The sequence below is a fragment of the Herpailurus yagouaroundi genome, unplaced genomic scaffold (genome assembly GCF_014898765.1).
Source record: "Herpailurus yagouaroundi ecotype Mexico unplaced genomic scaffold, PumYag 220, whole genome shotgun sequence".
Classification (NCBI taxonomy): Eukaryota; Metazoa; Chordata; class Mammalia; order Carnivora; family Felidae; genus Herpailurus; species Herpailurus yagouaroundi.
This window is the reverse complement of record NW_024412451.1, coordinates 8,471,272-8,495,121: the sequence shown is the minus strand read 5'-3', so window position 1 is coordinate 8,495,121 and position 23,850 is coordinate 8,471,272. Positions and strand designations below refer to the sequence as shown.

Here is a 23,850-nt window from a genome sequence, read left to right as displayed (position 1 = left end):
CAACAAAACTAAAAGGCAACCAACGGAATGGGAAAAGATATTTGCAAATGACATATCGGACAAAGGGCTAGTATCCAAAATCTATAAAGAGCTCACCAAATTCCACACCCGAAAAACAAATAACCCAGTGAAGAAATGGGCAGAAAACATGAATAGACACTTCTCTAAAGAAGACATCCAGATGGCCAACAGGCACATGAAAAGATGCTCAACGTTGCTCCTTATCAGGGAAATACAAATCAAAACCACACTCAGATATCACCTCACTCCAGAGTGGCCAAAATGAACAAATCAGGAGACTATAGATGTGGTGAGGGTGTGGAGAAACGGGAACCCTCTTGCACTGTTGGTGGGAATGCAAATTGGTGCAGCCACTCTGGAAAACAGTGTGGAGGTTCCTCAGAAAATTAAAAATAGACCTACCCTATGACCCAGCAATAGCACTGCTAGGAATCTACCCAAGGGATACAGGAGTACTGATGCATAGGGGCACTTGTGCCCCAATGTTTATAGCAGCACTCTCAACAATAGCCAAATTCTGGAAAGAGCCTAAATGTCCATCAACTGATGAATGGATAAAGAAATTGTGGTTTATTTACACAATGGAGTACTACGTGGCAATGAGAAAGAACAAAATATGGCCCTTTGTAGAAACGTGGATGGAACTGGAGAGTGTGATGCTAAGTGAAATAAGCCATACAGAGAAAGACAGATACCATATGGTTTCACTCTTATGTGGATCCTGAGAAACTTAACAGAAACCCATGGGGGAGGGGAAGGAAAAAAAAAAAGAGGTTAGAGTGGGAGAGAGCCAAAGCATAAGAGACTGTTAAAAACTGAGAACAAACTGAGGGTTGATGGGGGGTGGGAGGGAGGGGTGGGGGTGGGTGATGGGTATTGAGGAGGGCACCTTTTGGGATGAGCACTGGGTGTTGTATGGAAACCAATTTGACAATAAATTTCATATATTGAAAAAAAAAAAAGTGTGGCTCTTAAACCAAAGAATGGTATCTAGTACAAGCTTTGGGGAAATGTAGAAACTCAGACCGTTCTGCTTATTAAAATTAGAATATGAATTTTAACAAAATCTTCAGTTCTTTGTCATAACTGGAGAAGTACACATCCAGCTCAACATCTCTTTTCCATAATCCTATGCCTGTCTTTATGTCTGTAGTACATTATCTTGTTATATGGCTTCGTAGTATGCTTTAAATCAGGACGTGTGGTACCACCAATATACTCTTCATTTCCAAGATTACTCTAGTTATGTGTTATCCTGTGACATCCATATGAATGTTAGAATGGGTTTTGATCTTTCTACCGAGCACAGCATTGGGAATTTGATAGAGATGTATTGCTTTCAATGTTATGTTATTGTTCATTCTGATCTCTATATTATTTATTTCTGATTTTTCTTTTTTATTTTCCTCCTCTACTAAATTTCTGCTATGATTCTTCATTTCCTAGTGACATGTGGTATAATTTTAACTTTCTTTTTCTTAACTCAAGGTTTTAGAGCATAAAAAAACTGGAAAATGGAAAGTCCAGTAGGGAAAAAATAGCAAAAATAAACAATACAAGTGATGACCAAAAATTAAAACAGCATAAAAATAAAAATAATGATTCTTTATGGTTTTCTATAAACTACATCATCTGTGAACAGAGACAGTTTTACATTTTCTATTGGATTCCTTTTATGTATTTTTTTCTTGCATAACTGTTCTGAGTAGAATATCCAGTACTATTTTGAATGGAAGTGATGAAGTCCTTTCATTACTTTATTTCTGATCATACAGGAGAAGCTTTCAGTCTTTTGCTATTGAATTTGTTTAATTTCAGCTTTTCTACATATATGGCCTTTACTAGGTTGAGGTAGTTTCCTTTTCTTCCTATTCAATGTGTGTGTGTATATATATATATATATATATATATGTATGTATATATATATGTATATGTATATATATATATACATACATATACATATATATATATAATTGTTTTCAGTTTATTTATTTATAGAGAGGGAGAAGAAATACAAGGGGCAGAGAGAGGGAGAGAGAGAGAGAGAACCCCGAGCAGGCTCTGATGCAGGGCTCAAATTCACAAACCACAAGATCGTGACCTGAGCTGACATAGAGTCAGAAGCTTAAGAAACTGAGGCACCCAGGTGCCCCTATTGAGTGTTTTTAATCACGAAACGGTGTCCAATATGCTCAATTCTTGTTCTGCACTTATTAATACAATAATGTCATGTTCGTTTTTCATTCTGTTCATGTGCCATCTTAAATTTATAGATTTCTATATGTTGAAACACCCTTGAATTCCAGGAAAAATTCCCACTTGATTATGTTGTAAAATAATAAAATGTACTTTTAATTGTTTGCTTTATATTGCTGTGTACTTTGTATACTATTCGTCACAGGTAGTAGTCTGTACTCACCTTTGCTTTTAATGTCTTCCTTTGGCTTTGCCAACCGGGTAATGCTGATGTCCCGGAGAATGTTTGATAATTTCTCTTCTCTTCACTCCTTGGAAATGTCTGAGGAGATGTGAAATACTTTCTCATTAAATGTTTTTTGAATTATTCAGTGAATTCATCTAGCACAGGACTTTCTGTGTTGGGAGTTCATTTATTACTTTTTCACTACAATTACTACAATTTTATTACTACAATTACTTAGTAGTTGTAGATCATTTGAAATTTTTTTCTCTAATTTCTCCATGATTGAGTCAGGTAGGTTATACCTTTTTGGAAACTTATATACTCCCTTTGATAACTATTTGTAGGCATAAAATTATCCATTGTCACCTCTTATAATTATTTTTCTTTCTAGGGTATTAGTTATACTGTGTCTGCGTTCACTTCTTCACTTCTGTTTTCAGTTGCTCTTCTTTCATTCTTACTTGATTTAAACATAAGTTTTGTTGATCTTTTCTGAAAACCAACTCTTCCTATTGTTGATATTCTCCTGTTTCTGCTGTATCCTACTTTGTTGGTTTCTATTTTATGTTACTATTCTTTCCGTCTGCTAATTTTGGGCTCACATGGTACTTTTCCTGATTTTGTGAGGTATAGGAAAGTCATGTGTGCTAGAGCATGACAACATTACAAAACTGTCTATTGGGCCATGAGGTCAGTACATTGTGTGCAAGTTTATGTGTCCATGGAGGAATGATGTCCTCTTGATTATTTCTCAGCCATATTGCTGAAGTTTTCTGATTTCAGTTTTGTGTATAAGAAACTTTAATTATATTTATCTGACAGTAAAAAAGTGGAATGAGTTTGCTTTTCTCTTGTTATCTTTCAGTTCTATCTTCAAATGGCATCCAGAGTCTCCTTCCAAAGATGTGCATAGAAACTTCTTTCCAAAGAATGTCAGTGGGCAGATATAAACATAGTACCCCCGAGAACTTACACTTCATGATAGACTGGAACAATGTTGGGATAGAATGAGGGCATCAAAGATATCATAAATCACATATCCAAACAGAGACAACCACCCATAATAAGAATCTCACCGCCCATAATGGTGAAGGATATAAAACATTTTGGAACCCCCCCCCCCTTTTAAGTCCGTAACTTCTGCAAAACAGTGTATTTTTATTAGGAAAGGCTCAAATCAAATGGTCAACATACACATTTGCAGAACAAAAATTTGGAAAATCTGGAAAGTGACCTAGTCCATGCTGAAAATAATTACTTGTAACATTTGGACGATAGGATTGCGTTGACCTTCAAAATATTTCTGAAAATCAGAGATTTAAAAATGAAGAAAATAGTGGTAAGTGGGGTCCCTATCCATTTGAGGGGTCCTTCACTGAGCAGTTGACCTTCCAAAATAACCACAGCATTTTCAATGAAAACACAATTGCTCAATGCAGTGAATCTGAAAAAAAAAAAAAAAAACAAAACCAGGGTTCAAATGTTAATAAACATCTGAGGACTCATTTTCCAGAGAACCATTTTGAATGTAATAAATATAGGGAAGTCTTTTATCAAAGCTCCAACCTTGCTATACAGAAGAGTATACATATGGGAGAGAATCCTAATAAATATAAATGGATGTGGGACAATTCTTAACCCATCCTCCAATGTTGGTGATTATCAGAGGATTCATGTGGGAAAAAACCCATTCACATGTAATGAACCTGAGAACATGTTTAGTCAGACATCAAGACTAAATATAAATACAACACTGGTACTGGAGAGAAAAGGTACATTTGTCAGAAAAGTGTCAAATCCTTTAAGTGTCACTTGACACTAATTCAACATCAGTGAATGCATACCAGAGGAAAACCTTACAAATGTGAAGAAAGGGGTAAATCTTTAAGTATGGCTCATCATGATATGGACACAGGTGAATTCATCCTGGAGAGAAAAAATACAAATGTAAAAAAATGTGGGATGGCATTTACCCAGCACTCAACTCTTACTCAACATCACAGAATTCATACTGGAGAGAAACCTTACCAATGGAAAGAATGTGATAAGGTGTTTAATCACTGTTCAATTTTTACTCAGTATCATAGAATCCATACCAGAGCAAACATTACATATTTAAGGAATGTAAGAAACCTTTTTGGACTGCTAACCCCTTACTTCACATCTGAAAATTTATACTGGAGAATGATCATTGAATTCTAGAGTGTGGCAAGGCCTTTAAGCAATGCTAAACCCATCCTGATCAGAGATGGTTTAATCAGGAGGATTCTGCAAATATAAAGAATTTGGCAAGCCCTTTATTCAGACGTCAAGCTTCATTCTACTCTGTCACTCTTCTCTTCATTCACCCTATCACAAAATTCATACTGGACAAAAAAACTTACAAAAGAAAGAATATGGTAAAACTTTTAGAAGTAATCAACCTTACTTACTCAGCACAGTACAGAGTTATACTGATGAGAAACATTACAAACGTAAAGAATGTAGCAAGCCTGTAGCGGGAACTCACAACTTGCTCAATATCATAGCTGTGTTACAGGAGAGAAGTTGTCATGCTTTTAAGTGGAATTGGATCCTTAATAAGTATCCCAAACTGCACAAGAGATATAAACCCTACAAACATAATGAATGAGGAAAGTCCTTTATGTTAAATGAACACTTTAGCAAACACCAGAGAGGGCATACAAAAAAAAAAAAAAAAAGTAGCTTGAAAGCTATAAATATTTATAAAAGTATTTAATTGAACATCAGATGTCAATAAATGTCACAGATTTCACAGTAGAAAGCAGTATGTCATTCACTCTATTCAGACATTACATCAAATACTCATTATAAGGAATAATACCAAGCTAAATACTTACAAATGTATATGTGATCATGCTTCAGAAGATTAAGTGAATCAATTTTTGTGTGGATATAATTTCAATATGTGTTTTTCTTTCATCAACACTATCTGACACTTGTGGCTAGCAAATATTGATGCATTTCTTTTTTTTTTTTTTTAATTTTTTTTTCAACGTTTATTTATTTTTGGGACAGAGAGAGACAGAGCATGAACGGGGGAGGGGCAGAGAGAGAGGGAGACACAGAATCGGAAACAGGCCCCAGGCTCTGAGCCATCAGCCCAGAGCCCGACGCGGGGCTCGAACTCGCGGACCGCGAGATCGTGACCTGGCTGAAGTCGGATGCTTAACCGACTGCGCCACCCAGGCGCCCCGTATTGATGCATTTCTACTCTCAATTTACTTTCAAAATTCATTCATTTCTAGTGGGTTTGGAAAATCATGTGGCTGATTGTTGCTGCATTAAAGATATGACATGTCTTTCTTCTCTAGGTGGGACTCATGCGTAATTTTCCGTGGAAGATGAAGGAAAACACTACGCACAATATATAAAGAAAATCTAAATGCAGATGCTGTTTGTGGTTATAACATTGATGTGAGTTATCATGAAATAGGTGTTCCAAACATCATTCTTCTCCCTGTATTAAAACTAAAAATCTTCTTGAATATTATTTATAAAATAATTTGCCAACTGGTCTTTAGGGAAAAAGGTCGCAGTGCAGTAAAACATACTGGTGTGTATTCATGATAGCAATAGTTAGAAGGAGAAAATGCCAGTTGATGTGGTTGAAATGAAGAAATCCTCACAGATGTCAGAAAGAGGATAGCCAACTCTTCCCCCAAATGGGGTAAAATTGTATATACATGTTAAAAAAATTTTTTTTAATGTTTATTTATTTTTGAGAGAGAGAGAAAGACAAAGTGCAAGTGGGGAAGGGGCAGAGAGAGAGGGAGCCACAGAATCAGAAGCAGGTTTCAGGCTCAGAGCTGTCAGCAAAGAGCCCAATGAGAGGCTCAAACTCATGAACCAGGAGATCATGACCTGAGCTGAAGTCAGACACTCAACTGACTGAGCCACCCAGTCGCCCCTGTACACATTGTTAAAGAATGATGTCAGGCCTGAAAGTTATGGAAATCCGTATTCTCATATCATGCTATCAACAGACAAATCATTTTGGAAGGCTTGTATTCTGTATTTTGAACAATAATAGAGTGATTTGAAATGCATAACAATCTATGTGTGAACGTAATACATTTTAATTAATAAACCATAATGGTTCTTAATGTGTTAACATGGATGTGTACAGAATGAAGTGTTATCCCACCACCAGTGATAACCTACCTCATTTTATTTTGGGTTGTAGGAAAGGGATGGAAAGGAAGAAAATATGAAGAACTCTTTGGAATGTAGGGAGGGGAACCAAGGTGGCTCCCTTTCCTAGCTCCATCACAGGCAGCTCTTGGTGGCATCAGATAATGAATAAATGTCATGGAGATAAGGAACTGGCAAACGTTTGGGGTTTCTAAGGATTAGGGAAATCCCATTTCTTCTTCATGATTTAATTGAATTCCTGTGTGTTACTGAGGACAAGATGTCACTGGATGATTACAGTGATTGCCCAGGCCTTGATCAGTGGCAGTTATGGAGGAGGGCATATTGGATGATGCAATCATTGTGGGCACAGCTTCAAAATGTCATATGTTACGGTAGATATTGGAGATGAAGAAGCCTTCTGGAGACGGTAATAGGCAGAATCACCAAGGCATGTGCTGTGGTTCCATTAAGCATTGGTATCCCAGGAACATAGCCCCACCATAGGCTGGATCCATTGGAGATGAGTGGCATTTCAGGGAATGAGGCACTGCTGTGAGGGACCTTCCTTCCTTCAGTCAGGGCCAGAAGACCTCTTCACATTTTCTTTAATAGGTCTCATCTTTCGTCTTTCTGAGGACATTGTCATCAGCATGTTTTACTTATATTTCCATCCCACAACACAGGCAAAGAGGTCTGTGATGCCTATGTAGCTGGAATAAAAAATGAGGAAAAATAGAACTGGAGATCTGGAGAGAACTAGGAATTAAAACAAGTAGAAGTTATTTTTCTAGCTCCAGGGAGTCAGTTCTATAACCTGGGACAAGTGTGTCTTGCTCCACATGCAGAATTCATGCCAATTCTTCATCCTGTTTTCTAGGTCTTCCCGGGGGCTACAATATCACTCCTATTGGAATGTTTCTCCTATTGGTGGGGTATCTATTCCACTACCAGCACTGTCACATGTGCATGGTCACTCCATAGAAAAGATCTAAAGGACACCCCCAGTGATTACTGGGGGCACATACCTTTATTAGGGGCCATGGTGGAGTGCTTTAGAGTCCCTGGGCTAAGTCCAGATTGGGCCATTCAAACTAAAACAGGTTTAGGTAAGTTCTGTGGGAGTCTTCTGTAAGGGACGCATGAGGGGAAAATCATGGGAACCAGGGGAGAAGGTTGATTACAAGGGTGGATTGGGTATGTCATTTCAGAAGTTATATTAACTGGGGCACTGGGTGGCTCAGTCGTTTAAGCATACAATTTCAGCTCAGGTGATGGTCCCACAGGAAGTTTGAGCCCCACCCACACAGGGCTCTGTGCTGACAGCTGAGAGCCTGGAGCCTGCTTCGAATTCTGTGTCTCCCTCTCTCTCTCTCTCTGCCGCTCCCTTGCTCATGCTCTCTTGCTCTCTCAAAAATGAACATTAAAAGATATTTAAAAAATAATAATTTATATTAACTTGTGACTCTGCATGGTGCTGTCTAGGGAATGCACTAGTGAGAAGGGCTGGTGTCAGTTCAAGGTCCTTTCAAAACTACTGGCTACAAAAAATAGATGCCACGTATCACCATCATGGAGTCCTTGAGCTAAAGGGTCAATAATACCCCTATATAATCTGTAATATATCCATTGTAATATCCCACTATTCCCAAGGATAATACAATAAATAAACTGGGGGAAAAATAATCACAGATTATTTGAACTTTAAGGTATACACTAAGTATATTGTTCTACTCCTTTAGAAAACAGGTGATGGATACCATCTTTTCCTACAACCTTTAATAAAATGAGATAGGTCGCATTGGTAGTGGGATAACACATCCTTCTGTATACATCTGTGTTAACACTTTAAAAAACATTTTTTTAAAATTAAAACGTATTAAGTTCACACGTAGACTAAGTTATCCATTTGAAATCCACTCTATTATCATTGTTCAAAATACAGAAAAAAAGGTCAAAAAGTATTTATTGATATAATGATGTGGGAATGGTGATTTCCATAATTTTGAGGCCTGAGGTCATTCTTTAAAAACGTGAATATACAGGGGCGCCTGGGTGGCTCAGTCGGTTGAGCGTCCGACTTTGGCTCAGGTAATGACCTCATGGTCCGTGAGTTCGAGCCCGTGTCTGGCTCTGTGCTGACAGCTCAGAGCCTGGAGCCTGTTTCAGATTCTGTGTCTCCCTCTCTCTCTGCCCTTCTCCCTTTCATGCTCTGTCTCTCTCAAAACTAAATTTTAAAAAATATAAAAAAAAAGTCTAACAATATGTTGGAAAAACTTCAGTAATAGTATAGTGTGATTTTCCCCCTAGAGTGTCTGACTTTGAATTCGTCTAAGAGGAACGCACAGACGACTATCCACAGGCAACCCTAAAAGAAGCTTCAGAGGAGGTTTCAAAGTGATAATCATACTAGAACGTGATTCAACCACAGAGCTGATCAACTAAAAGATGTAATTGAGGATAAAACACAAAACACAAATATTAGAAATTAAGTTTAAAAGTATAAATATGATAAGGTAATCTTTTTGTTATCATTGAAAATAAATGTTTTCAGTGGCATAAAATTTCTGTATCTACTTGTGGATGAAGGTTTTTGTCTTATCAGCACACCACATAGACACACACAATGATATAAATAAATAGCTCTTGTTTGGGAGTCTCCTCTATCACTGAAAGTTTCTGTATCATTCACCTTTTTTTTTTAAAGTTTATTTATTTTTGAGAGAAAGAGAGACAGAGTGCCAGCGGGGGAGGGGCAGAGAGAGAGGGAGACACAGAATCTGAAGCAGGTTCCAGGCTCTGAGCTTTCAGCACAGGGCCCAACACGGGACTCAAACTCACGAACCGTGAGATCACTACCTGAGCTGACGTTGGCTGCTTAACCGACTGAGCCACCCAGGCACCCATTCGTTCACCTTTTGTACTGAGTTATACTTTACAATATAGAAATACAATAAGAAAGAGCATGTCTGTGACAGGAGTGCAGAATAAAATGGAAACTTGTAGGACCAAGGCCTGAATGACTTACAATCTCCACTTCAAACACCAGTATCTCCAGCGAACACAGGACAGAGACTTTATTTTCCAAAGCAGACTACAAACAACATGAACCAAGAAGGGACTTAGTACATTAAATAAGGTAATTGATGCACATCTTTCAATAAATCCTCCCAAGGTACTTTTTGAGGAATGAGAAAATATATTACCATTTAGTGGAAGGGTGTGACAGAAAGCAGAGGAGATAAAGCACATTGAGGTCAGGTGCCTAATGTTCTCCAAAGGACACATAATAACTGCTGTGAAATACATGTCCAGAGCAGAGTAAGTAAATCATAATCTACATGTAAACATGAAAATATCTGTGTTATTCAAATAAAGTGTCCGTGCCCTGTAAGCTGTATTAGTGCATTCCGTCTTTGTCTTTTGCATGTGATCAGAAGCTTCATGGGCTCCTCTTTGCATTTTCATCAGCCCAATCACAAAGACTTGGTACAGAGTCCCTGCCATGGGAGGTTAACTCATGTACAAGAACTGGGGAACTCTGATCTCCAGGCTTTCCCAGAAGAATCCACGTCAACAGAAAGCTTTCATGAGACATGTGGCCATTATTACATACACTTTAATGGTGATGGGAGCACACTGCAGGAAAAACAATTTAAGAAGTTCTCACAGAAATTACTGATGTTCCATGTATCCTCTGGGCTGCTCAACCTGTGAGGGCTCCAGACTCTGTTCTCCTATTCACTTCTCTACCCTGCTGGGCACACTCTCCTCCCTCCCATACTCTCTCCTTTCTCCAGCAAGTTTATTCCACTGTGTTACAGAGAAATTTATTTTCCTCAATCTATATCCTACTATAAATACCTAGGATGACCTTGATTTGGAGAGTAGGTTAGCTTTCTTTACAGGCAACTTCTTAAGACAGTAGTTGAACCTATACGTGTATATGCATATTGTATCTATTTTGTAGTCTCTCTTTTCTATTAAAGTATACTTGACATACAATGCTATATTAGTTCGGGTGTACAATATAGTGATCAACAACTCTGTAGGTTCTACCATGCTCACCACAAGTGTGGCTACTATCTGTCACCATACAGTGCTATCATATCATTGAGTGTATTGCCTATGCTGTATCTTTTATCCCCGGACTTATTAATTCCATTTCTGGATGCCTATACTTCCCATTCCCCTTTACCTATTTTGCCTATCCTCCCACCTCATTTATTTCTGGTAAACAGCAGGTTGTTCACTGAATTTACGGGTCTGTTTGTTTTTTATGTTGTTTCTTGCCATTTGGGGCAACATGGATAGATGCAGAAGGAAATCACGCTGTGTGAAATCAGTCAAAGAAAGACAAATACCATATGAATTCATTTACATGTAAAATCTGAACAACAAAACAAAGGAATGAGCAAAAGCAGAAACACACCTAGAAATACCTATTTTGTTTTGAATACAATCTCAAGAACTATAAAAATTCCAAGATTACACGTTTTATAATGTAACAAGTTAACCTGTAACAATTTTCCAATCCTGACAGAAGACAGGAGACTCCCTGATCAAAGTCCAAGGATCTTATGGCTCATGACACAGAAAACACCATAAACATCTTGATCACACTAATTTCACTTGCCAGTTCCATACCCATCATTCATACAGAGAGATGCTGCACATACAGTGGGTTTACATCGCATCTATGAGACTCCGAGCATAGGAAACCTGGTATCTTAAAGGAACATCCAGGATATCTTCCCAAACCTTTGCCATTGGTGGAGACATCTCTGTTTTCTTATCCAATAAACACATCTGTTCTTTAACCAGGAGCAAGATACTATCACAATATTCCAAAGGTTTTTATACACAAATATTAATGGAAACACGATTAGAATAAAAACTTTCTATGTCTCTATCCATAACACATGAAGAAACTGAAACACAGAGAGTCTTCTCACAACAATATCCATCACTCAGTTTGGCCCCAGCTTGACGCCTGCCTAATTTTTCCATGTGTAAACCACCTCTTCAAATAGTCATTACTCTGACACAGGATGTGGGATAAAATCTGTTCAATTTAGGTCATGAAACATTTTATAAGGCTATTATCATCAGGGTATAGTAGAGTAGCATCAGGTGACCTGTAATATCCACTGCTGCAATTTCTCCATGAGTCTTACATTCAACCAGGTAAAGAAATCCCAATACCCATGAGGGTATACTTTAAATTTCTATAGTGAGGTTTCTAAGGTAGATGGGTACAGAAACATTTCTGCAAAGGCAGACAATTTACATGTGTCTGATGAGAGGATTTTGTACACTTTTCCCAGACAATGCAGGTCCTCCATATGATGGAATTGTGGCTCATTACAACAAAAAGTCTGAAAATTTGGAAACAAATGACAGTTGGGCAGAGAATTAGGGAAGAGGTGGTCACAAGCCATCAAGGGGAATATTAAAAAGAGCAACATAGGCATAAAAGATAGAGGTGATTATGTCAAGTGAAACAGAGGTGGTCACAAGGAGAAAAATATTTTGGGTGGCTCTGAACTAAGGGGAAAATATGAAGGAAACACTGCTCCTATGAATTAACTTGGTCTACTGCTTGTGCCTGTACTGGATGAGAACTGAAGGAACTTGATCATGAGCTCATGACATGATTTCAAGTGATAACACCAATGCCGTATATAACAAATGTATGATTTTGCTGTGATATCCACAACAGTACCCAAAATACCTTTCTTTTCATGATGTTTTGGCTTCTCATTGGGCAGGGACATACAGAAGAAAATTAAAATCTCAATGTACTCGGAAGGTTTTATTTTAAAATTCTTCCAACCACTGTCCATTAGGACTAATGTGAGTGGACTGGAAGATACCCAAGACATACACTGCAACACAACAGACACACCCTACCACTCTGTAAACATACCAAAGAAGTATACATCAAAACTCATGGCAAAAATCTTTTCACCAAAAGCTGTCACTGTTGGCAAGACTCCTTTAGAGACCCATGACCTATGACTTGACTATACTCATGTGTCTGGCAATGAAATCTGTAGAATTGAAACTACACCCAGTGAAGTAAGATAATGGTAAACAGCTATCAGTTTGCCAAGACTCCAGGCTACATTCTGTAACATGAAGATTATTGCTATTGCCAAGCCCCTGGAGGCCATTCTGCTATGGGAATAAAGGAATCATCATTCATCTGAACAAATAAGGCCATCGAAGTTCTTTTGACATCAAAACAGACACTGAGTGTGTGATTCTGGGAGAGTGTTAAACATCACTAGAAGCAAGAAAAGATGGAGAGAAATCACAGAAGACTGCTCCATGATTATGATGTTGTTAATTCATGTGAAGAAATGACTTGTGCAAGCAACTGAAAAGAAATCACAATACAGTATTTTCAGAATATGTTTCACTTTCTAGTAAACTTATTGGGGGAAAAAAAAGAAAAAGAATAGAAAATCTCAGTCACTATACAAACCACACAACACATTGATTTTTAATAGATTTCAGATCGAAATTATAAGGATAATTAATGATATTTTTAGAAAAACACTGTTGTCTAAGTATAAGAGAAGATCTCTCAAAATGACAAAAGAGGGTCATCTAGGTGGCTCCAATGGTTGAGCGACTGACTCTTGATTTTGGCTCAGGTCATGATGTCACAGTTCATGAGAATGAGGCCGGTGTGGGGATCTGTTCTGACAGCATGGAGCCTGTAAGGGATTCTCTCTCTCTCTGTGTGCCCACCCCCCACTATGCTCTCTCTCTCTCTTCAAATAAATAATCTTAAAAATATATAATAATTCATAATCAAAATGTAAGACACACTAGCCACAATGGGGAAAATGACTAATTGGATTACATTAAAATAAAGTAGGTCTCTACATTAAAAGCTGAAGAGATAGAGGTAGAGTGAGAGGAGACAAAGGTCTCATTCTCAGCATATATATAGAACTACAAAGCCTGACGGAAAGGGTATCACAGCAGAACAAATGGGCACAGTAACTAACTAGATACTTTGAAAAAGAGATTAACTAAAAATTAAGGCCCAACTCCATAGTAACAGGAAGTAACAACAAGAAAAAAGATGCTCAACATCACTCATCATCAGGCAATGCAAATGAAAATTATGTTGAGATATCATGTTACACCTGTCCAAATAAAAAACATTAGAGAAACATGTGTTGGTGATGATGTAGAGAAAGGGGGGCTGTCATACACTGTTGGTAGGAATGTAAACTGGTGCAGCCACTCTGGAAAAGAGTATAGATGTTCCTCAAAAAATTAAAGATAGAAGTAATTACCCAATGATCCAACAATTGCACTACTAGGTATTTACCCAAAGGATACAAAAGTCCAGTTTTGAATGGATACATGCACCCCCAATGATTATGGTACATTATCAACAATAGCCAAACTATGGAAAGAACCAAATGTCCACTGGCTGCTGAATGGATAAAGAAGATGTGGTATGGTGTGTGTGTGTGTGTGTGTGTGTGTGTGTGTGTGTGTGTGTGTATTACTTAGCCATCAAAAAGATGAAATATTGCCATTTGCAATGACATGCATGGAGCTGGAGTCTACTATGCTAAGTGAAATAAGTCAGTCAGAGAAAGACAAATACCATATGATTCCAGTCATATATGGAATTTAAGAAACATAACAGATGAACATATGAGATGTGGGAAAAAGAAAGAGGGAAACAAACTGTAAGAGACTCTTAATGATAGAGAAAAAACTGAGGGATGATTGAAGGAGGTGGTTGGGACATGGGCTAGATGGGTGATAGGTATTAAGGAGGGCAATTGTTGTAATAAGCAGTGGAGTTGTATGTTAAGTGCTGAATCACTGAATTCTACGCCTGAAAACAACATTGCAGTGTATGTTAACAAATTAGAATTTAATTAAAAATTAAGGGAGTGTGCCTAAGTGGCTAGGTCTATTAAGCATCCGACTTTGGCTCAAGTTAGGATCTCCAGGTTTTTGAGTATGAGCCCCACAATGGGCTCCTCACTGAAACTGCAGAGTCTGCTTATGATTCTCTCTCTCTAGTTCTGTCTGCCTCTCTCTTTCTCAAAATAAGTAAAGGTAAAAAAAACTTTACAAAAACTAAAGGAAATAATAAAGAAAAAAATGTAAACTTTATTATAGGCAGCAAGTTCTAAGTTTTAAATGTTCTACCTCCCCATGGCATTAATTTATATAGGAATTCTATGATACAAACAGACACATTAAATTATTTCAACATGGAGGAATGGAATACATAGAGGAGGAATTTCTACTTTTAGTTAATACAAGATAAATGAACTTTTGAAGTGAGGTAATAGGTTAGATTTTCTCATTTCAGGGAGGTGCTTTGTTATCTGATGAAATTACTGAGTTGTAATTTTGTGCGATTAAGATTAAAGCCTCCTGGGGCGCCTGGGTGGCGCAGTCGGTTAAGCGTCCGACTTCAGCCAGGTCACGATCTCGCGGTCCGTGAGTTCGAGCCCCGCGTCGGGCTCTGGGCTGATGGCTCAGAGCCTGGAGCCTGTTTCCGATTCTGTGTCTCCCTCTCTCTCTCTGCCCCTCCCCCGTTCATGCTCTGTCTCTCTCTGTCCCAAAAATAAAAAAAAATAATAAATAAATAAATAAAATAAATAAAAATAAAGATTAAAGCCTCCATAACATTGGAAAGCATAAACCAGAAAACATGATATCTGTCTCCAGTGTTCCTGGCATTTCTGCACAAAACCTCAATATGCCCACCACTACTTTGACATAGTTTCCGAGGACACAAAACAGAACTTAGAAAGGGCTTAACATAGAGTTCCTCAGAAATATGGAGATTCCTTCTGAGGCCCTCAAAACATGGAAAAGCTCTCAGATTATGGAGGCTGACCCACTCCAAGGGGAGTCACCTGGCCCTAACTGTAGATGTGATGGACCATCATTGGAGCTGAAGGAGAAGCTGAAGGACAGATGTCCCTCTGTGAGAAGGAGAAAAAGAAAATGAGGCTTCTCAAACTAACTTCCATTTCAAAGAGACTACTTGAACCACATTTGAAGTTCTATCTTCCCCCTTCATAGTTGGACCTCACCTCTGTCATCTACTTCATTCATGCCCACCTACCTGGGTCTGTGGCCTCTGTCTCCTTTCCCTTTACATCCCGAGGCTCCTTCTTTTACTGCAAAAAGATGACCAGGGCTGGCTTTGACACAATAAGACTTGTTCATTAGAAAAAAGGAACATGAGTGTGGTTGGAAACTCCAACTTCTGATATACTATTGTGCTTAGTAGGGAAAAGATGACACGGTAGAATTCTATAAAATTATTTCCCAAATGATGATGCCCAATAGACCCTTTAGAACACGCAGGAGGGATTTCTGATGTTTAGATCTTGATCTCTACTTCCAAAGTATCATCACAATAATGAGTAGAAATTGGAATTTAAGACAGGGGGAATAACATTTTATGCCATTCAATCTTTAGAATGGCCATTAATCTACAGAAATAAGATGTTACCTTAAGGAAGGCAAAGCTAAAGCAGAAAAGGAAACATCATGAAGGTATTTGTCTACATCTAACAAACCCCTACTTATTTCCCACATTGCATGGATCTGAATCCCAGTCATGCAATGAGGAAAGCTTCCAAGAGACAGTCTTCAAAGGAAAGAACAAAACCCTGAGTGTGGTTTGGGACGTCTGGAAGGAGTTACACTCACCCAAGAAGAGGAGGTGTCCTTAGTTCTCTAACATCACATCCCTGTACAGTTCCCGCTGACTGTGGTTTAGGAATCTCCACTCCTCCTGAGAGAATTCTGTGGCCACATCCCTGAACGTCAGCAGTCCCTGCAATAAAAACCACAGTTACCAAGTGGCCATCAGTAGAGTTCATATTGGTACCTAAGATGAAAGAGGGAGGTAATGTCACCAGCTAGACCTCAAGATGTGATCTTCATACTAATCTATTATGCCCAATGACATTTGTCCCACATTTTAGTTATCCTCTTCTTCCCATCTTATCTTTTACTTCAGGCAAAAGACCCCATGGGCATAGCCTCCTGTGGTAGAAATGGAAACTACATTAAAAAATGTAGTGACTGCCCTGAAGAAAAGCTTGGGCCCATTGATTTCAGCTTAACCCTTGACTCAAACCTATGGGAATAGACCAAGGTATAACCCAGGGAATGACAGACAGTTACACACACCACATTATAATACTAAACTCTCCACCCAAGGAGGAGAACAAACCTCATTTACATAAGATGCAAAGTATTTAAGTAACTGCTGTCTTAAGGTGCTTTTGCAACCTTGTACCCAACTCTTCATAAATGACAGAACACCTCTTTCTAAATATCCACCCTAACCCCAAGAAAAGGAAACCATCCCCCCCCCCTTTCTCTGTGCAACTCTGGCTTGGAAGTTATCCCCTCTGATCTCCTTAATGATTAAAAATCAAGTTTCCTTTCTGTGATGACCCCAGGTGGTATAGTTTCTATCTATGACTCTATTATATTTCAGGGTTTTAAGACATTCAAACATGTTTCTTTTCCTGAAAATACAAAAAAGTAAACAGAAAGGTTTTTCTCTGACCTGAGTGTGGAGGAAAATGCAAACCTACAGAATGGAGATCTAATTTAGAACCTCCACTCCCAGAAGTCAATATCTCTACTACTCCAAGGTGAGAGGCTTCATTGTCCAATAGAAACTGATGTGATGTAGGCTGGGAGCAAAGTGTCAAGAAAGCATTCTTGAGACATTTATGGTGCAAAAAAGATGTATTTATCAAAGCATGGGGACAGGACTTGTGAACAGAAGACCAGAATTGTCCACATGAGAAGCCTTCCATTATATACTTTAACATTGGGGAGGGGGGCTGGCAGAGATAAAGTTAGTGAACGGATTTTCATATGTTAAACAAGATATAGGATCCTGAAGGTCTGGCTGTTATCAAGCTAAAGTTGCTTTTTACTTGTAGCAAATATTAACATTAGGGCAGTTGTGAATTCCTTGAGGAATGTCATACTCTGGCTGTCTCAAATATTTATCACTGGGATGCAATTGAAGAAAATTTACTTTTCTCTAAATATCTTTGGCCCTTGTTCTCAACGGAAACTACAAGCAAAAGAAACTGAGCAGTTCTGTGTAAACATGATAGTTTGTCACATTAGTAATCCACCTAAGATCCTTAGGAATGACAAGAGGGATAATATGAATTTTATAGTGGAGGCATCTAGCAGACAGCATCAAGCCAAGTAAAAGAAGGTAACAGGAGCTGCAAGAAAATGAATTGATATCAGTGCCTAAGACACACTGAAGGACACATTATCACTGGTGTGTTCTTATGGCCGCCAAACATCAAATCAGAAGATACATCAAATTATGAGAATACAGTGGATTTATACACCCTTCAAACACATATAGTTTCCATGTCCTGTAATATCTAATATATTTTAGTTTTTTATTTTAATGTTTATTTTTGAGAGAGAGAAAGAGAGACAGAGACAGAGCACAAGTGAGGGAGGGGCAGAGAAAGAGGGAGACATAGAATCTGAAGCAGGCTCCAAGATCTGAGCTGTCAGCACACAGCCCAATGCAAGGCTCGAACTCACAAACCATGAGACCATGACCTGAGCTGCAGTTGGAAGCTTAACCAACTGAGCCACCCAAGTGCCCATTGAGAATATATTTTAAACAGACAATCGTTTTAAAATTTGAAAGAGCAGCATACTGCATCCCCCACTCCCACCTTTTTTTTGGACAACTTTCTGAGTTAATCTGGCTCTCATACCCATTGTATTTGTGTATTTTCTTAATCTTGTCAACACAGAGCTAATAAAGCATACAGACCGTACCTAATTAAGAACTTATTTCCGTAGCCATCAAAATCCTTGAAGAGAAAGCAGGCAAAAACCTCTTTGATCTTGGCCACAGCAACTTCTTAACACGTCTCCAGAGACAAGGGAAACAAATGCAAAAATGAACTACTGGGACCTCATCAAAACAAAAAGTGGAGAAGATATTTACAAACGACATATCACATGAAGGGTTAGTATCCAAAATCTATAAAGAACTTACAAACTCAACACCCAAAAAACAAATAATCCAGTGATGAAATGGGCAAAAGACATGAATAGACACTTCTCCAAAGAAGACATCTAGATGGCCAACCGACACATGAAAAAAATGCTCAAAATCACTCATCATTAGGGAAATACAAATCAAAACGACCATGACTTAATACCTTATACCTGTCAGAATGGCTAACATTAACAACAACAGATGTTGACAAGGATGCAGAGAAAGAGGATCTCTTTTGCATCGCTGGTGGGAATGCAAACGGTGCAGCCACTCTGGAAGACAGTATGGCAATTCCTCAAAAAATTAAAAATAGAACTACCCTATGACCCAGCAATTGCACTATTAGGCATTTATCCAAGCGATACAGGTGTGTTGTTTCGAAGGGACACATGCACCCCCATGTTTATAGCAGCACTATCAACAATAGCCAAAGTATAGAAAGAGCCCAAACGTCCCTCGATGGATGACCAGATAAAGAAGATGTGGTATATATACACAATGGGGTATTACTAGGCAATCAAAAAGAATGAAATCTTGCCATTTGCAACTACGTGGATGGAACTGGAGGGTACTGTGCAAAGTGAGATTACTCAGTCAGAGAAAGACAAATATCAAAGACTTCACTCATATGACGACTTTAAGACACAGATGAACCCAAGGGAAGGGAGGCAAAAATAGTATAAAAACAGGGAGGGAGACAAAACATAAAAGACTCATAAATATGAAGAACAAACAGAGGGTTCCTGGAGGGGGTGTGGGAGGGGGGATGGGCTAAATGGGAAAGGGACACTAAGGAATCTACTCCTGAAATCATTATTGCACTACTAATCATTAGTATGCTAACTAATTTGGATGTAAATTTAAAAAAGTAAAAAATAAAACAAGCTAAAATTAAAAAAAAAAAAAAAAAAAAACTTATTTCCTTGACTGAAATCCCAGCAACAGACCCCATCAGCAATAGGAATCCTTGATCCCACAACTTCCCATGTGGATCTGTGACAAAGGCAATGTTTCCAATAAGTGCAAGACTTTAAGTCAAAGTGACAAATGTTGATGGCCTATTGGCAAACAGGTGGGAGACAAGAGAGAGAAAACTCTGGGCCTTTAGAGAAGTGCTCTAAGTATCATTGAGTATCGCGTATCATTTATAAGAAGACTTTTAAAAATTAGGTGAAAATATGAGACAGAAACATCAGAAGGAATCAACATTTGCAATTTCTAAATGCATGGAATTTCAGGAGAAAAAAATGACAGGGACTTTTACCTGGGACACCAGCCTTACTGTAATAGGTCAACTTATAAGATATCAGAAAGCTTATTGTATACAAGTTCGGCTTAAACTCACCTTTCACGAATAATTGAGGCTTATGTAGTTCCCTGTTAGGGTTATCAGAAATTACCAACCACCCTATCTCGCTTCTGTGATCTCGCCTGCTTGCTAAATAGATAACTTAGGATGCAAAACCCTCCCCCAAACCTTCTACCAAGATCTGGCCTAGGCAAGACCAACATAGAAAAAGTCACCTACTCACTGCCCCACGGTATCTCAGGTGTCTAACTATGATTGGTCATTTTAAACCCTCTTAGGACAAAGACCTTTACTTTTTTTTTTTTTTCAACGTTTATTTATTTTTGGGACAGAGAGAGACAGAGCATGAACGGGGGAGGGGCAGAGACAGAGGGAGACACAGAATCGGAAACAGGCTCCAGGCTCCGAGCCATCAGCCCAGAGCCTGACGCGGGGCTCGAACTCCCGGACCGCGAGATCGTGACCTGAGCTGAAGTCGGACGCTTAACCGACTGCGCCACCCAGGCGCCCCAAGGACAAAGACCTTTAAATTGATAGGTTCCCACCAAAACTAATGTCTGTGTGTCACAATATAATTGGCTACCATGAAATGTTGTAAATTGTAATTGGTTAACCAAATAATGTATTCTGACTTGCTAAAATCCATATAAGCTCACTGCTACCTTTGTTCGGGGCCATTCTCTGCATTTTTCTCCTTAAGATCAGGAGATCAGGTTTGGCCGGCCGTGAATAAAATCTTGCCTCACTTCTATTCAGCGTCTGGGGTTTTTTTCGACAGCACCCTGTTTCATTACCTGAGAACTGGCCATTTCTTCTTTCACCTTAACTCCTAGATTCCTTTCTCAGAAGGTATTTGTGGAGAAATCACAGCTGCATCAGGAGAAAATGCCTTCAAAGCCACCAGCTGACTCTCCTCACGCGTAAAGTGCTCACCTGCAGACAGGACATTGAAATGCAGAAAACACCCAACTTCCCAGTTCTTTGTGTCCTGAGCTTTTCGGAAACTGTAAGTCCCTACTTGGAGAACAATGCCTGAGTTCTCCTTCTCTACTTTCAGGGGGCTCCCTTCCACAGAAGTTCACAAATTCAACTAGAGTATAGGAATAGTGTGCTGCATGGACCTGAAGCTCCCAGACTCAAGTAGAGGAGACCCTGCCTGTTACCACTCCTTGAGCCAACGCCTGCACTCAACTCTCACAAATGAATGGGAAGTCTGCCTGCTTAACCCTGGCCTCACTTAGAATCACCCGGAGCACTTAATTAAAACAACACTGTTGTTTCCACCCAACAAGTTGAGGGAATCTGAGCGGGATGGCAGCAGCAATGATCCTTCTTGAAACTCCACGTGTGATAGATCCTATGGGGGAGCACTTGGGGAAGTGACCAAGCAAAGCACAGTAACCGTGGCTATGGTTGTTGTCCAGATTTACATCCATACCTTCTCCACTGATCAGTTTCTGGAGATTTGCACATTCTCCCTCTTTCCTTTACACAGAAAGAAACACCCTTAAATGGAGTTTTTCCTCATGCTTGAAAATGTGTCTTACATAAGAAACTTATACTGGGTTTCTAGCTTTTTTTTTTTTTTGGTCTGTTTTTCCTCAAAATAGCAATGTTGGGGGCACCTGGGTGGCTCAGTCGGTTAAGCATCTGCCGCCTTTGGCTTAAGTCATGATCTCAGGGTTCATGGGTTCAAGCCCCACATCAGGCTCTGTGCTGATAGCCCAGAACATGGAGACTGCTTCATATTCCGTGTCTCCCTCTCTCTTTCTCTGCCCCTCACCCACTGGTGCTGTCTCTCTCTCATAAATAAATATTTTTTTTAAAAAAAATTTAAATAACAAGACATATTTTTGGCTGACAAACTGCACCCCTTCAGTATGAATCCTGTGATAATGAGTAAAGGTTGCAGAGTGATTAAAGACCTTACTACATTCTTTACATTGTTAAGGTTTCTGTAAAGTAGAAATTTTGTGATGTCAGGTAAGGTGTCAAGGGTCCATTAAAGACCCGGTCACCTTCTTTACATTTGTAACATTTCAATCCGGTATGAATTCTGTGATGTTTAATCAGGTGTGATTGTTGGCTACAGGCCTTGTCACATTGTTTACATTGGTAAGGTTTCTCTCCAGTATGGATTCTGTGATATCAAGTAAGGTTTGAGTGCTGGGTAAAGGCCTTGCCACATTCCTTACATTTGTAAGGTTTCTCTCCAGTACGAATTCTGTGATGTTCAGTAAGAGGTGAGTGTTGGGTAAGGGCCATCCCACATATTTTATGTATGTAAGGATTCTCTCCTGTATGGATTTTCCCATGTCCACTGAGTGATGAGCCATACTTAAAAGTTTCACCACATTCTTCACATTTGTAAGGTTTCTCTCCAGTATGCGTTCGCTGATGTTGAATTAGTGTTGAGTGCCAGTTGAAGGCTTTGCCACATTCCTTACAAATGTAACCTTTCTGTCCATCAAGGATTGTTGTGTTTATATTTAGTGTTGATGACTGACTAAACATGTTTCCATGTTCATTGCATGTGTATGGGTTTTTTCCCACGTGGCTCCTCGGATGATCACCAACATTGGAGGACTGGTTAAGAATTTCCCCACACTCAGTATATTCAGAAGGATTCTCTCCCAAATGTATTTTCTTCTAATAAGGTTTGAGCTTTGATAAAAGACTTCCCTACATGTAGTACAGTCACAAAGGTTCTCTGGCAAATGAGTCCTTAGAAATTTATTAACGTTTGAATCCTGGTTAAATATTTTCCCAGATTCACTACAATGAGCAATTCTGTTTTCATTGAAAATGCTGTGGTTTTGTTCTAAGGTCGACTGCTCAGGGAAGGACCCCTCAAATGGATACCACTTACCATTTTTGTCTTCCTTTTCAATCTCTGGTTTCGGAAATATTTGACTGAAAGGTTAATGCAATCCTATTGTCAAAACAGTACAAATAAGAATTTTCAGCATGGACTAGGTCACTTTCCAGATTTTCCAAATTTTTGTTCTGCAAATATGTCTGACCATTTGAATTGAGCCTTTGTTTATAGAAACACACTGCCTTGCAGAAGTAGTGGACTTAGAAAGGGGGGGGTTTCCAAAATGTTTTATATCCTTCACTGTTTGGGGCAGTGAGATTCATATAGTGGGCAGTTGTCTCTGTTTGCATATGTGCTCCATGAGATCTTTGATGCCATTGTCTCTCTCCAAAACTGTTCCAGTCTATCATTAAGCGTCCATTCTCAAGGGCACTATGTTTTTCTCTACCCACTGACACTCTTTGGAAAGAAGTTTCTCTGCACATCTTTGGAAGGGGGCTCTGGGTATCATTTGAAGATACAGCTGAAAGGTAATGAATAAAAGTAAAATCATCCCACTTTCTGCCGTCAGATGAATACAATTAATATTTCTTACACACAAAACTGAAATCAGAGAACTCCACTTCAGGAAAAAAAGAATCATTAGTTTTTCTACTTCGCTCGAATTGTATCTGAATTTAAATCCAAATATTTTTTTTTTATAAACTTATTGTTGGCCTATTTTACAACTTTGATGATGTTTGTTTATTTAGAAATGAAAGGTTTTAGGGTGCTTGGGTGGCTCAGAGGGTTGGGCATCTGACTCTTGGTTTCAGCTGAGGTCATCATTTCATCCTTTGTGACTTCCAGCCCCACATCCCGCTCTGCACCGACAGTGTGGGCCCTGCTTGGAATTCTCTCATCCCTTGCTGCCCCTCCTCCATTCTTTCCCTGCCACTCAAAATACACGGAAGAATAAAAACCACAAATTAAATGCAAGTCTTCGCGTGTTTGCTTTTTTAAAAATTGTGTGTAATAATGTCTTCTAAGTGCTATATTCACAACGGCTT

At 38.9% G+C, this 23,850-nt stretch overlaps 1 protein-coding gene across 1 annotated transcript in view; it reads right to left on the bottom strand.

Annotated features, from left to right (window-relative positions):
* The window catches only part of LOC121018908 (zinc finger protein 829-like), a 50,917-nt gene extending 28,420 nt beyond the window's left edge, over positions 1-22,497 (bottom strand). Inside the window, 2 exon segments of the mRNA XM_040457955.1 lie at positions 19,374-19,386; positions 21,994-22,497. Coding sequence (XP_040313889.1) covers positions 19,374-19,386; positions 21,994-22,497 — 517 coding nt within the window.
* Between the last annotated feature and the right edge of the window lie 1,353 nt (positions 22,498-23,850).